Source organism: Salmo salar, chromosome ssa25, assembly GCF_905237065.1.
Source record: "Salmo salar chromosome ssa25, Ssal_v3.1, whole genome shotgun sequence".
Taxonomy (NCBI): domain Eukaryota; kingdom Metazoa; phylum Chordata; class Actinopteri; order Salmoniformes; family Salmonidae; genus Salmo; species Salmo salar.
Genome location: NC_059466.1, coordinates 21,876,241 through 21,891,313, shown reverse-complemented (window position 1 = coordinate 21,891,313; position 15,073 = coordinate 21,876,241). Strand labels below are relative to the sequence as shown.

At 43.6% G+C, this 15,073-nt stretch overlaps 1 protein-coding gene across 4 annotated transcripts; it reads right to left on the bottom strand.

Moving 5' to 3' along the window:
- Positions 1-2,048: 2,048 nt before the first annotated feature.
- On the bottom strand, positions 2,049-14,377 carry rbm44 (RNA binding motif protein 44). Of its 4 annotated transcripts, XM_014173612.2 has the most exons (18): positions 13,543-13,698; positions 13,033-13,195; positions 11,506-11,554; positions 11,117-11,223; positions 10,819-10,893; positions 9,134-9,197; positions 8,877-9,004; positions 7,270-8,612; positions 7,120-7,181; positions 6,804-6,983; positions 4,973-5,138; positions 4,848-4,882; positions 4,517-4,770; positions 4,166-4,351; positions 3,934-4,001; positions 3,621-3,694; positions 3,166-3,427; positions 2,050-3,003 (listed from the first exon to the last, which is right to left on the bottom strand). In XM_014173612.2, the coding sequence occupies exons 2-18, from the start codon at positions 13,190-13,192 to the stop codon at positions 2,746-2,748; spliced, it is 3,471 nt and encodes a 1,156-aa protein (XP_014029087.2). In that variant the 5' UTR covers positions 13,193-13,195; positions 13,543-13,698; the 3' UTR covers positions 2,050-2,745. The 4 variants fall into 4 exon arrangements, with proteins under 4 accessions (XP_045563256.1, XP_045563257.1, XP_045563258.1 ...); XM_045707300.1 differs by having other exon boundaries at positions 2,049-3,003; positions 4,848-5,138; XM_045707301.1 differs by having other exon boundaries at positions 2,049-3,003; positions 4,848-5,138; positions 7,270-8,543.
- Between the last annotated feature and the right edge of the window lie 696 nt (positions 14,378-15,073).

Here is a 15,073-nt window from a genome sequence, read left to right as displayed (position 1 = left end):
TCCCAGCAAGTATACAGCTAATATATTGATGGAAATATGAGCAGAAAGCTAAACAGTATAGTTTCTTCCACAACAACTGTCTATGCTTTGTCAATGTAATCTAATCGCCTGTTGAGCACATTCACGTGTCTCTGTTAAATTATGTTACCACCCGTTAGATACAATGGAGCTTGTGTAGGGTCTAGGTGAGCGGAAAGGCACTGGAGCAACGAACTGCCCTTGGCTGTCTCTGCCTGGCCAGTTCCCCTCTCTCCACTGGGATTCTCTGCCTCAAACGCTATTACAGGGGCTGAGTCACTGGCTTACTGGTGCTCTTCCATGCCATCCCTAGGAGGGGTGCGTGACTTGAGTGGGTTGAGTCACTGACGTGATCTTCCTGTCCGGGTTGGCGCCCCCACTTAGGTTGTGCCTTGGGGGAGATCTTCGTGAGTTATACTCGGCCTTGTCTCAGGATGGTAAGTTGGTGGTTGGAGATATCCCTCTAGTGGTGTGGGGGCTGTGCCTTGGCAAAGTGGGTGGGGTTATATCCTGCCTGTTTGGCCCTGTCCGGGAGTATCGTCGGACGGGGCCACAGTGTCTCCCAACCCCTCCTGTCTCAGCCTCCAGTATTTATGCTGCAATAGTTTGTGTCAGGGGGCTAGAGTCAGTCTGTTATATCTGGAGTATTTCTCCTGTCTTACCCAGTGTCCTGTGTGAATTTAAGTATGCTCTCTCTAATTCTCTTTCTCAGAGGACCTGAGCCCTAGGACCATGCCTCAGGACTACCTGCCCTGAGGTCTCCTTGCTGTCTCCAGTCCACCTGGTTCTGCTGCTGCGCCAGTTTCAACTGTTCTGCCTGCGGCTATGAAATCCCTGACCTGTTCACCGAACGTGCTACCTGTCCCAGACCTGCTGTCTCGAGACAGGAGCGGTAAAGATACTCTGAATGATCGGCTATGAAAAGCCAACTGACATTTACTCCTGAGATGCTGACCGGTTGCACCCTTGACAACCACTGATTATTTGACCCTGCTGGTCATCTATGAACATCTTGGCCATGTTCTGCTATAATCTCCACCCGGCACAGCCAGAAGAGGACTGGCCACCCCTCACAGCCTGGTTCCTCTAGGTTTCTTCCTAGGTTCTGGCCTTTCTAGGGAGTTTTTCCCTAGCCACCGTGCTTCTATACCTGCATTGCTTGCCGTTTTAGGCTGAGTTTCTGTACAGCACTTTGTGACATCAGCTGATGTAAGGACTTTATCAATACATTTGATTCATTACTAATGATCGGGGAGCTCACGTAATCAGCACCGCTTTAACATGTGCAGTAATATCCTATGGTTTACACCACACTGGTCTGGCTCAGTAGATTATTCAGTCTAGTATTCAGCAATCAACAAAACCTGGAAGCTTGCACCACCTGCTGGCCATTAACAGAAACATGAGAATTTGCATAATAAAGAGAGATGTATGCCTATGCATGTTATACAAGCACATCAAGGCCAGCTGGGGCTGAGAGAGAAACTCAAAATTCACAACAACCCACACAACATCCCAAACTAAAGTATTTTATTAAAGCAACAATATTCAAACTGAAATTTTACATCCAACAGGCAGACACCAGCTAAGTACAGTGCCGGATGAGTCATGTTATGGGTATGCTTGTAATCGTAAAGGACTGGGGAGTATATAAAAAAAAAAAAAAAAAAAACAGAATGGCGTTAGGCACAGGCAAAATCCTAGAGGAAAACCTGGTTGTCTGCTTTCCACCAGACACGGAGATCAATTCACCTTTCAGCAGGACAATAACCTCAAACAAATCTACACTGGAATTCCTTACCAAGACAGTGAATGTTCCTGAGTGGCCGAGTTACAGCTTGAAAATCTATGGCAAAACCTGAAAAAGGTTGTAACAAAGATCAACAACCAATTTTGAAAATAATAAAATGGGCAAATGTTGTACAATCCAGGTGTGCAAAGCTCTTAGACTTACCCAGAAAGACTCACAGCTGTAATCACTGCCAAAGGAGCTTCTACAAATTATTGACTCAGGGGTGTGAACACTTATGTAAATGAGAGTTCTGCATTTCATTTTCAATACATTTGAAAAAAATAAAAAAAATCTAAAAACATACTTTGTCATTATGGGGTATTGTGTGTAGATCTATTTAATCCATTTTGAATTCAGTCTAACAAAATGTGGAATAAGTCAAGGGGTATGAATACTTTCTGAAGGCACTGTAGCTTTGTCAAATAACAGTATTCTAAAACTGAAAGGGTGGACAAAGGGGAAAATGGTAGAATCTGGAAGGATACGTGAACTACACTTCCAGACATAATTATGCAAATTGTCCTGTTGAGAACAAAACAAATGTATTTTTAAAAACAACCTCCCTGATATCCAAGAACAACATTTCAGGTTTTCAGATTTATTTAACTGAAACAGAACATAAAACATTCTTCAAAACTCCTTTGCAATTCTACCGTGATTTGAATTAACTTAACAAGGAAAATGTAATTTAACAGTTTGCAAACAAAAAAAAAAATATTACTATTTGCACTTTTCAGGTTCAAAAGTAGATAAAACAATTCACTAAGTATTGTAGCAAAAGAGTAGAGTAATAACATTCCCTATGTGAGGAACAAACAAAACAGTGGATAAGTTGTTTACTACATTCAAGTAAATCAAAAGCCTGGCTTTGGGCAAACCTGTAACCTGTGTTTCAACAAAGGCAAATATCAACAATAGAATAGGAAGTGGAGTCCTTATCGTGTCAGCAGATCAGAGGTCATGTTCACAATGGTCTTGAGAGGCAGGCCGCTGAGGAACCCCTGGTGTTTGGCCCTCAGCTCCAGTAGGGCGTCAACAATCCTTTGCCTCCCCACCTCTGGGTGGCGCACTGACAAACGGGCCATCAGTGTATCGAAGCTACCCATGGTGGCGTAGTGCTGGGGCACACAGGTACCCGACGCCGTGGGGGAGTCACACACGGTGGTCCTCTTCTGGAGGCTGAGCTGCAGGGGCTGGAGAGAGACACCAGACGAGAACAGAGACCAAAGACATGAGAAGCAATCATTATTGACCAATTAATTTGGGAGCAATCCACGCATTGCAACAGATTGAAAACAAATAATATTCCCATCTACAATCCCTGACTACAAAACAAAAACTGTAGAGAACCTAACCATCAGTGGGGTGGTGATATGGGTGTTTTTCCTCTTGGAGTCTTGGGGGCATGGGGTGTCTCCAGAGGGCCCTGCCTTGGTGCTGGCTGAGGGACCTTGCTGCTGCTGGGTTTGCCCCCCCTGACCCTGGCTCTGGCTACCAGTGTGGCTTGGGCTGCAGATGTGCACCACATGCACCATGTGTCCATGCATACTGCACCCGTCCATCTCATTCACTGCACTGTCAGCCATCTTTGGACCACTCAGTGTCACTATGGCAACTCTGCATGGAACAGAGAGAGAAGGTGTTAACATTGACATGTACTCCATTGCTTCATGTGAGGGGACAATATCTTTATTCAAAGGTCTGTTGATGTTATTATATTGAAATCTTGATGTAACAGTTAAGTTGCCTTGGAATGCTTATACATCCGTTAACTTAGTTTCATTCTACAGGGTCACTGGTTTTATTTTACCGGAGGTTGTTGCTGAAGGTGGAAATGCTCACTTCAGATGCCTGATACTTCTCAAACCAGAGCATAACTTCTCTCTACGAAGACAGACAGGAGACTTATTAGGGTCTGTTGCCCCCTGGTGGCCAAATCACTCCAACTTTCCCATTTTTATCCCAGATTCCTCACATCCAATCTCCTTGCATCCTTTCAAACAGCATTGGAGAAGAAGGTCCAAGGGAAGGGACCTTGGACCTTCTCCAAATCGTTTGACGCACCGGATGCAAGGAATTGAAGAAAAATGGAGTTAGAGACATTGTAACATGCTGAGGCTTACCTCGGTTACATCACTGGGTAGGTCTGTGACGCACAGGAAGGAGCGCTGATCCTTCTCCCCAACGACTCCTAAATAAATATGAATTAATGTTTATGAACACTGCTTATGAACTTGTTAGGTGTGGTTTATGAAATCCTTATGTACCGGTAGGTTGTGTTAACGAAATATCAAATTCAGCAAGATTCAATCAAATTATGAACAACGCACATTGAAACATTTGAAACTCAAATACCCGTGAACGAAAAATCTTTAGGGGTATGTCTGTCATGCGGATTTTTCCCCTCAACCCTATTCTTGCCAATTCCTTTCTCCACCAGGACCTCAGCCAGACCTCCTTCCTTCAGCTCTACACCATCAGGCTCAAGGTCCTCCTCTGCATCGAACCACGCGTCGCTGGAGTTGTGGTCTTTGGTTCCACCTGTTGAGTGTGAGAGTTCGGAAATCTAGGTGGATCGGAACCAGCTTTGAGAACACTGTAGTGCAACGCATTGTATGTTTATAGCTTCAAATGAGCCAATGTGTTTGTATCGATCCCTCCCTCATCAAATAAACCATTGACGAATGAATAAACAGGTCTCATTACCTGGCCTGGGCCTCCGGTTGACCTCAGGCTGTTGGGGGAGGAGGATGACCGCCTTCACAGACCTGCAGTCCTCAGCCTTGGGGTTACCAACGGGCCCTTCTGCCTTGATCCTGCCAACCATCCCATCATCCTGTCCAAGGACTGATAAAACAGACTGGGACACCAGTCTGTTTAACGCTCCATCACCACCTACACTGACATCCTCGACACAGGCATCCTCTACCTGCAACTGCTGGGAGCTCCTACCTGAGGCACTGAAGGATATTAAAAACTTAAAAACAGCCAACTTCATTCATTCACTCAATCATTATTCAATTCGTCAAATACATACTCAGACAGAGCATTTCCCAAAGACTCGTCAATTATCTGAAAAGGGGAAAAACAACCATGAGATCCACCCTGCATAATACAAACAAAATGTACTGAGAGGAAGGAAGGGCACCAGAGGGAATTTACATGTTGGGGGACGTAGCTGGTCCCTGAGATGATCTTCTGGGAGTCTACAGACAGGGGTCTGAGCTGGTCCAGGGGTATACCTGACAGGACCTGTCTCCTCATCTCTCTGTAGTCTACCTCCAGGACCTGCAGCACCTTCACCAGGCTCTCAGGAGGGCCCTCAGTCCTACAGGGCAGGGGGGAGGGGATATAAACTCAGCAAAAAAGAAACATCCTCTCACTGTCAACTGTGTTAATTTTCAGCAAACTTAACAGGGGTAAATATTTGTATGAACATAACAAGATTAAACAACTGAGACAAACTGAACAAGTTCCACAGACATGTGACTAACAGAAATGGAATAACGTGTCCCTGAACAAAGGGAGGGGTCAAAATTAAAAGTAACAGTCAGTATCTGGTGTGGCCACCAGCTGCATTAAGTAATGCAGTGCATCTCCTCCTCATGGACTGCACCAGATTTGCCAGTTCTTGCTGTGAGATGTTACCCCACTCTTCCACCAAGGCACCTGCAAGTTCCCAGACATTTCTGGGTGGAATGGCCCTAGCCCTCACCCTCCGATCCAACAGATCCCAGACGTGCTCAATGGGATTGAGATCCGGGCTCTTCGCTGGCCATGGCAGAACACTGACATTCCTGTCTTGCAGGAAATCACTCACAGAACGAGCAGTATGGCTGGTGCATTGTCATGCTGGAGGGTCATGTCAGGATGAGCCTGCAGGAAGTGTACCACGTGAGTGAGGAGGATGTCTTCCCTGTAACGCACAGCGTTGAGATTGCCTGCAATGACAACAAGCTCAGTCCGATGATGCTGCGACACACCGCCCCAGAACATGACGGACCCTCCACCTCCAAATCAATCCCGCTCCAGAGTACAGGCCTCGGTGTAACGCTCATTCCTTCGATGATAAACACGAATTCGACCATCACCCCTGGTGATACAAAACAGCGACTTTTTGCCAGTCCTGTCTGGTCCAGCGACGGTGGGTTTGTGCCCATAGGCGACGATGTTGCCGGTGATGTCTGGTGAGGACCTGCCTTACAACAGGCCTACAAGCCCTCAGCCCAGCCTCTCTCAGCCTATTGCAGACAGTCTGATTGCCCTGGCCACATCTGCAGTCCTCATGCCTCCTTGCAGCATGCCTAAGGCACATTCACGCAGATGAGCAGGGACCCTGGGCATAGTTCTTTTCTTCTTTTGGTGTTTTTCAGAGTCAGTAGAAAGACCTCTTTAGTGTCCTAAGTTTTCATAACTGTGACCTTAATTGCCTTCCATCTGTTAGTGTCTTAACGACCGTTCCACAGGTACATGTTCATTGTTTATGGTTCATTGAAGAAGCATGGGAAACAGTGTTTAAACCCTTTACAATGAAGATCTGTGAAGTAATTTGTATTTTTACAAATTATCTTTTAAAGACAGGGTGCTGAAAAAGGGACGTTTCTTTTTTGGCTGAGTTTACATACTGGAATGTCAACATAGGAATAATATAGTGTTGGTTTCCTGGATCCAGATGAAGCCTTTCCTGGACTAAAAACAAATTTTCAATTAAGAGGCTTTTTAGAGCTGCCATAACAGGGCAGGTGTATTCAACAGCTACAAGACCATTATAGTGGCTAAGTGAATGATAAGCAGGAGAGATGCACGATCAGATAGACATAATACTAACAGATACATGTCCAATGATCTTTTAAACTCATTGAATAAATCAATGAGTTTAATTGTGAGGTGCCCTGCTATCTCCTGTCCCTTACCCTGGACATAAATTATTTATGACAGTTCTGCACAACTTTGTAAGGTCCCAAGCTGTCATATCTCCTGTCCTGTCCCTTACCCCTGGACCAGACGGTCTCCCTCAGGTGAGGTGTAGTAGCATCTCCAGCAGTGCCGTTGGCACATCCCATACTGCAGGGCCAGCAGGCTCAGCTCTGCCCGCGTGGCACGCTGGCCACAGTCACATTCACCACGGTCCGCATTGTCGCAGCCTCTTCCATCTCTCATACCGCCTGCAGAGCTGATACAGGCAGCAACAGACATAGCCATGGTCAGCACCTCAGCAGATAGAAGAAAAGAACCATGGAGATTTTCACAATCTCAAAAAAACATCTGAAATGGAGGTATAACATAACAGAATAAAGTGTCTAAAATACCTTGCCATTTGCTCTTTCAGCTCTTTCAGTTCCTCTTGAGAAAATTTCAGCTTGATGAATTCCTTAGACATTTAGATATTCAAGAAACGCATTTCAGTAAAAAGGAAATCTGAATGACTATAAATATTACAGGAGGAGCGTTAACTGTACCTCAGTGAGATACTCCAGGTCTGCCATGTGGACTTCAGTGATGACAGACTTGTCAGTTGTGGCTGTGCCCTGAGTTTGTGTGTTCTGGTTGCAGCCTGTTAGACTGTGGTCAATACCAACCAACACATCATGTTTAGCGACGGCAGGCCAAGTATTTGTTGAATGGTCGGCTGTGCTCAGTCTGGCTTCTGTGACCCGTGAAGGCGAGAGATCAAAAGTCTGGTTCAGATTGACTAGAGAGAACGCAGATATACTGTTCTCATGCTGTGTGGTGGTCATGACGGCCGCCTCTGCCCCACCAGGGCTTATTGACACGAAGGATTCCTCATAGATGGACAGCTCCTCTTTCTTCAGGGTTTGGGGTGCACTGAGACTCTCTCTAGACCAACTGGACTGGTCCATCTTGGTTTGGCCTTGTGGGGGTGTCACGTTTAAGTCAGGTGTCCCCTCATTACTTGCTTTATACATGAGAATACTCCCATCCTCTTTCATGAGGCTCCGGTAGTCAACACCGTTATTCTCTAGCTCGCATCTTGAGGCCTCTTCCTCATTTGCTAGGTTGCCGTGGCAGTTGTCATAGGTCCAATCACAGTACTCACTGCGGTCTCCAGCGCAGGAAGACACCATACTGCCTTCAGGTGGCTCCACCTCCACTGCTCCGCTAGGCTGCTCAGTGCTCCCCATGGTGGCCATGAGTGATAGTGAGTCGTTGTGGTCCGGCTCCGCTAACTGGCTGGTGTTGATGCTGGTGTCATTCCACTCTGTGCAGTTGAAGCTGTAGTACTCTGGAGGAGTCTCCCGGTCCAACGTGGGGAAGTCTGCCATCTGGTCATGCATGGACATGGAGTTGGCCATGGACTCACCCTCCTGGCTTTCGATGGCAGACTGGCTCCTGTTAATTCCTCTCTGGCTTTGCATCTCCAGCTCCATATCCAGAGAGAAGCTAGTCTGGGCAGACGGATCCTTATATACCATCACACGACTGCAGTTGTTGCCATCCTGCCACCGCCCTTCCTCCCACAGCTGAGAGAGCAGCTGGACCTCGGAGAAGTGCGCCTCCTGTTGGCCTGGAGAATCCTCTGTGGCTCCAATATGGCTGCCACTGGTATCGCCACAGGCTGACTGGAAGCTATCCTGAAGGTTGACCAGACAGCCCACTGTTGTGGATGGGAAGGGAGTAGTAGTAAAGGACTGAGGCTGACATCCCCTGAACTGCTGCACTGCTCCTGCTTCCTCCTGGTGGTGGACTTGGACTGACTGGACTCCTCCATGCCCTGAACAGTTGAACAGATTTAGCTCCTCCTTCACGTTGTTGGGAAGAAGACCTAACTCTTTCTCCTCTTCTATGAGGAAGACAACAATATGGTTGTATCAAAATAAAGAAACAGAGCTAAAGCCAAACAACTTATGCTGTGGTGATGAAATCAATGTAACTTTGTGGGATTCATAAAGTACTATTAACTGCTAGCGTGGAATGAGAGACATTTAATATTACCCATTGACTGTGCACAACTGACTATGAATGGGCATGTTCCTTCCAAGATAACAAATCTGTCCACACAATGCAAATATAACAGTCTGTTTTGAATTATGATTTTAAACCACACCTGACTGGCATGCCGGGATCTCCTTCTGGATAGGTGTGCTACAGCGTCGGCATATCTTAGCTCCTGAAGAACAACTGGTTCCACAGTTGGGACACTGAATCACACCATAGAATGTGGGCCTTCTGGATCTGAGAACAGCAGAAAGCATGCTAAATTTATGACAATTGTTATTTTTCCTCTAGTCAACTAATGGTTGTAGAATCACACCTGGTGACCAACAAATGTAGTTATCTGAATTGACAGGAGAGAACACATACTTGTTTAGGTTTGACGACATTGTCTGCGTAACAGCAGGAGGTTTCCAGCAACCTCTCACCTGTTCTGTACACAAAAGAAAAATGTTACATTATCAAATATAAAAAGGCATAAAAGTATAATACATCTATTAATTGAGTAAAATATAGAGTAAAGACAGTTTACAGGTATATGTAATTATGATATGTAGGCTATTCTTTCTCTGGGACAATGGTGTCCCGCAGTTTCACAAGGCCCCCTGCAAGGTTTAACTTCTTATGGGTACCTGGGAAGGTAGCTTCCCACCTGGCCAACGTCCAGTGAAATTGCAGAGCACGAAATAAAAAAAAATACTAAATTCCAATATTTAACATTCTTGAAAATATATGTTATACATAAAAATAAAGCTTAACTTGTTGTTAATCCAGACACCGTGTCAGATTTCAAAAAGGCTTTACGGCGAAAGCAAACCATGCGTTTATCTGAGGACAGCGCCCCGCATACAAAAGCATGAAAATCATATTTCAACTAGGCAGGTGCGACAAGTCAGAAATAACGATAGAAAAATACCTTACCTTTGATGACCTTCGTATGGTTGCACTCACAAGACTCCCAGTTACACAATAAATGTTCATTTTGTTCGAAAAAGTCCCTCTTTATATCCAAAAACCTCAGTTTTGTTGGCGCGTTTTGTTCAGTAATCCAATGGCTCAAAGGCTGTCACAACAGGCAGACGAAAAATCCAAATAGTATCCGTAAAGTTCATAGAAACATGTCAAACGATGTTATTAATCAATCCTCAGGTTGTTTTTAACCTAAATAATCTATAATATTTCAACCGGACAATAGCATCGTCAATATAAAAGACAAACAAGAAAGGAGCGCTCTCGGTCGCGCCCAGGAAACAGGTCTGGCGACTTCCCAGGGTCCACTCAGTCAGTCATCTTACTCCCTTATTTTTCAGAATACAGGCCTGAAATAATTTCTAAAGACTGTTGGCTTCTAGTGGAAGCCATAGGAAGTGCAATTTGAGTACTAAGTCAATGGCTACTGTAATGGCATTCAATAGAAAACGACAAACATTCAAAAAATCCCACTTCCTGGACGGATTTCTCAGGTTTTCGCCTGCCATATCAGTTCTGTTATACTCACAGACATTATTTTAAGTTTTGGAAGCTTTTGAGTTTTCTATCCAAATCTACCAATTATATGCATGTCCAAGCTTCTGGGTCTGAGTAGCAGGCAGTTTACTTTGGGCACGCTTTTCATCCGGAGATGAAAATTGTGCCCCCTACCCTAGTGAGTTTAAGGGGCCATGTTCTCAGAAAAATTTATTGTAATTCTACATATTTTGCCATGAGACAGAAAGAAACAGTTGCCGTTTTAAAGCACATTTCCTGCAATTCTACACATTTTGCCATGGGGCAGAGAGGAAAAATTTACATTTTTGTAACTAATCTCATGATATTCTACACATCGTCATGAGGCTGAAAGAAAAGTTTGCTGTTTTAAAAGCAAATTTCCTGCTAATCTACACATTTTGCCATGAGGCTGAGAGAGAATTTTGCAGTTTTAAAGCTAATTTAAAGTAATTCTAAACATTTTGACATGGCTTATGATGTGTTTATATGCTATGAGCATTGCTACGCCAGATAATTCAACCAGGGTTACAACAGAAAACAGTTAGTCAAGCAGAGCCATAACTCACGTTTCACATAAACCAGTTGTCTGGCTACGTTCAGAGCCGGATGCCTCTGCAGAAACCGATGGAGTCCTCCTTCCTCTGCGGAACAGAAAGTTGAAAGGTTAAGACAATGAATCCGTGGCTCAGTTTTCACTGAGACTACAGAAAGTAGGCTGTCAATAGCATTAATATTTCACAGTCAATTGGTGGCCCTGAATAGGGATTCTATACAACTGTTTTCTAATTTGACAGCAAAACAATAAGGACACTATTGGGAGTTTTTGTTTGTCTATTATACAACCTTCCCTGGTCCCTACTGTACCTTGTATGAGCTTCCTGTCCTCCACAGGCAGAGATAAGTACCAACCCAGCAGCTTGGGATCTGTCAGCTCCAGGAAATGGGTGACTTTCACCAGGTCAAACACAGACCTGTAACATGCAGAGTTAGACCTAGGTTGCTTCCCGATACTCCAAACCTCTCCCAAAGTATGCACTTGCACACTCCTATTCTTGAATTTAAAAGCATTGGATTGGTGTAAGTGTTGGCTGGACAGAATGTCCACCATTATTAAATCCATGACAGGGCGTGTGTGCAAGTGCACACTTCAGCAGAAGGGTTGAGAAATGGGATGCACAATAGACTATTTCATGTTCATGAGTCGCTCATTACAGCATAAAGAATGCGCTGGGACTAATAGACATGATCTATACCTGTTGAGAAGGAATTTCCTGCAGTCCTCTATCGACAAAGACGGAGGGTCTGTATTGAGGTAAAGGCACATTATTAATGCATGTCATTTCCCAAGGCAATGAGAGAGAACACAAATGGTTTGGACATAATTATTTTGTAATGAATTTGGAAAGCTCAAGTTAAAAAGTGAAAGTGCATTCCATTGGTTATGAGTTTTGTGTTGCAAGAGGAAGCATCCCTCTTGTGCTTAATTTTTAAATAATTTAACAACATTTTCTCCCCAATTTCATGATATCCACTTGGTAGTTACGATCTTGTCTCATTGCTGCTACTCCCCAATGGGCTCGGGAGAGAAGGTCGAAACATGACCGGACAAGCCGCGCTGCTTTAAAAAGAAAACACTGCTCGCTTAACCCATAAGCCAGCCGCACCAATATGTCAAAGGAAACCGCTTTCAACTGACTACCGGAAGTCAGCTTGCAGGTGCCCGGCCCGCCACAAAGAGTCGTTAGAGTGTGATAAGCCAAGGAAAGCCCTCGGGCAAACCCTCCCTTAACCTCGATGGTGCTGAGCCAATTCTGCGCCACCCTATGGGGCTCCTGGTCACAGACAGCTGTGTGACAGCCTAGGATCGAACCCCAGGCTGTAGATAAAGTGCCATAAGGCGTCAGCATACTTCAGTTCAGCTGGCACCTAGCTGAACTAGGTTAGGCGAACCGAACGAGTGCACTTGCATACTCTCTTAAAAGACCTTCACTTAAAAAAAACAGCAATAGTACTGTTTGTCCATTTTGAGACACCATAGCCAGTATACATTTCCTCAAAATAGTCAACTAATCTAAGATGACTCAAGAAATCTAAGTCGCGCAATTTTACATCTAACTTAGATGTTTGATGCAGTATTTCTCAATGAAAACATTTGCATGAAAACAAGTCTCTCGTTGAATGACAAATACTTTGAAGAATACCTACTGTTGACCAACCACCAACTCGTTTCATGCAAATTTTTCCATTGAGAAATACTGCATCAAACATCTTAGTTGTAAAATTGTAAAAGTCCCAAACAAACAATAACATAAAATAATATATGCACAAACCCTTCCGAACTGTTCTGGCTGGGAAGCATGGAACAAACACCTTTAGACCGCTGCATCACTGGGATGGGGTTTTAAACAGTGGTTTTAAAGCTGCAATTTGTCATTTTTTGGTGACCTGACCAAACGCATATAGACATGTGAGTTATAAATGGAAGAAAGTCTACGTGAGAGATCTGTTCTATGTGCGCTATTTCTGTACTTCGCATTCTTAACTTTCATTTTTGCATATTTTATATTTTCGGTTTTGTACACCAGTTTCAAACAGCTGAAAATACAATCTTTTTGGTTTAATTAAAATATATTTCACAGCAGTTTAGAGGGTACAATGATTATCCAATACTTGTTTAGTCACAAACGAAGTTAAGCGAACTATTAGATTTTTTTGCAACCAGAAAATGGCGGCGCGATTTCTGCATACTGCATCTTTAAAAGCATTTCCCTCTGACTTACCAGCCAACCCGTTCATTGCATTTTGAAAGAAACGTTGGTCACAAGGTACCATATGCATCTGAATCATCCCTGATCCATAGGGCGTTTGAGAAATATCTGATGGACGCTGTGGCTCCGGCGACAGAGACAACGGCATGAGCATTGGGAAGGGATACCACATGTTCTGAAAAACATACAACCATATCAGATGGAGCTGATGGCCATAAATTAATAGATGCGGTTTGAATATATATGGACATGACTAGTCATTTAGCTATTAATAACTAGCATTTAACTGAGTAACTTATATTTATTTGAATATGAACCAATTAAACTAGATATCGAAGCCTATTTATAACATCCCCATGACATTACTAAATATAGCCTAACGCAGCTAAAAAATATTTTTACAGGTGTTTGCAATACATGAAAAGCTGCGACATTCTTTATAGCGCTAACTAACATCACTGGAACGAAGAATATCAACTAGTTTGTCGATAAATATTGACAAATTATGCTGTGTCAGTTTACCTTGGTCGAAGTGGGAATATGTTGTGAAGCGATGATTTAATACATTGCACGTGCACGCCACCTGTCGATTGATTTTGACAGCCAATCAGGTTCTTCGACGCCGAAACGTAATTAGAGGCTCAGGCTTTGGAACTGGTTTGCTACTTTTGTTGTACAACAACAAGTGAGGTGTGCTATGAATCAGAGACGGATGAGGAAGCAAGACACCTCACTAGCTGGGTCTGGTCTACTTAGTCAATTAACTAAGTAAACCAGACCCAGCTGCTATTACATTGGTGTCTATATGAGACACACTCAGTTAAGGAGACCGGAACTGACCCTTTTTTTCAATGGTAGACGGCCTGTGTGAACCATCTTAATTTATCCATCATCTTTGTTATGAATTTCATGAGCAAAAACATGTATGGAAATGGTAAGAACTGGAAAAAGGAAGCACATTCACTTTTTAAAGTGGCTAGCTAGCTGGAGGTTTCTTTGACAGACATATTAATTCATTTTTTACCACGATTTTTATGATCCTAGCTAATAACTAGCTAATCAAATGCAGCTAGTTGGCTGGTTTATGTTTGTCCTTACGGTTAAAATAATGAACTGGTAAACATTTAGCAAGCTAGCTAACGTTAGCTAGCTGTTAGCTAACACTGTCTGTTACTCACGTGATGGTGTTGATTTTAGCACTGAGATCTGCACAATGAAACAGCCACATTTCCAATTACAGTGCTGAGTATTAATTGTATAATACAGATTTGAATTACCTAAATTACCTAATAGATCATCATTCAATCACGATTTTCTTATTTGTCAGCTCGCACGTGTTGCTGCCCACAGCCCTGTTTGTAGATGTAGTAACATCGCTTTTCCACTGGAGGGCTGTCATGGTTCAAGGAAGCGGTAGTACAATATATTCTCCCTCGCAAGGTGTGTGTGTGTGTGTGTGTGTGTGTGTGTGTGTGTGTGTGTGTGTGTGTGTGTGTGTGTGTGTGTGTGTGTGTGTGTGTCCACTAGGTGAAGTCTGTGTAATACAGAGGATCAAGGGCAGTGTGACAGCCCCTTGAGAGAGATCAGGATTGGGTCTAATCGGGTGAACGTGAGGATGGACACCTTTCGCTATATCTTTTCCAGTATCCTACTCACTGGTATTTTAATTGACCTTAATAGACCACATTTCATCATTAGTTGTATTTCATGAAATAATAATCTGTAGATAACCCAAAGAAAATATCTGTGTTGTCCCAAATGCTTTTAAGTAATCTATTTTAATCTCAAAAAGAGAAATTGTCTGTTAGTGTTACATCATATTCATAACATTGTCTAAATGTTCCTATCAAACATTCCTCTTCTTCACAAACCAGGAACCACTGTGAGTTAGGGTGTCTCCTACCGCTCGTACTGCATGAAAGCAACAAACTACAGTGAGTCTTGTCCCTGTGGTGCTGGACTAAAACCTCTATATGCATTAGTTGTCTGTCTGCCACATCTTGTTTCTTAGAGAGGGGATCAATAAGTCTTTTTTGATGCAGTAATTAGCTGT

Coding starts and splice junctions, on each gene's coding strand:
- rbm44 (XM_045707300.1), bottom strand. CDS start 13,192: ATGTGGTATCCCTTCCCAATGCTCATGCCGTTGTCTCTGTCGCCGGAG. Junction 10,894..11,116: donor GGACAGGAAGCTCATACAAG/GTACAGTAGGGA, acceptor TCTGTTCCGCAG/AGGAAGGAGGACTCCATCGG. Junction 5,139..6,803: donor GGAGACCGTCTGGTCCAGGG/GTAAGGGACAGG, acceptor CCTGCCCTGTAG/GACTGAGGGCCCTCCTGAGA.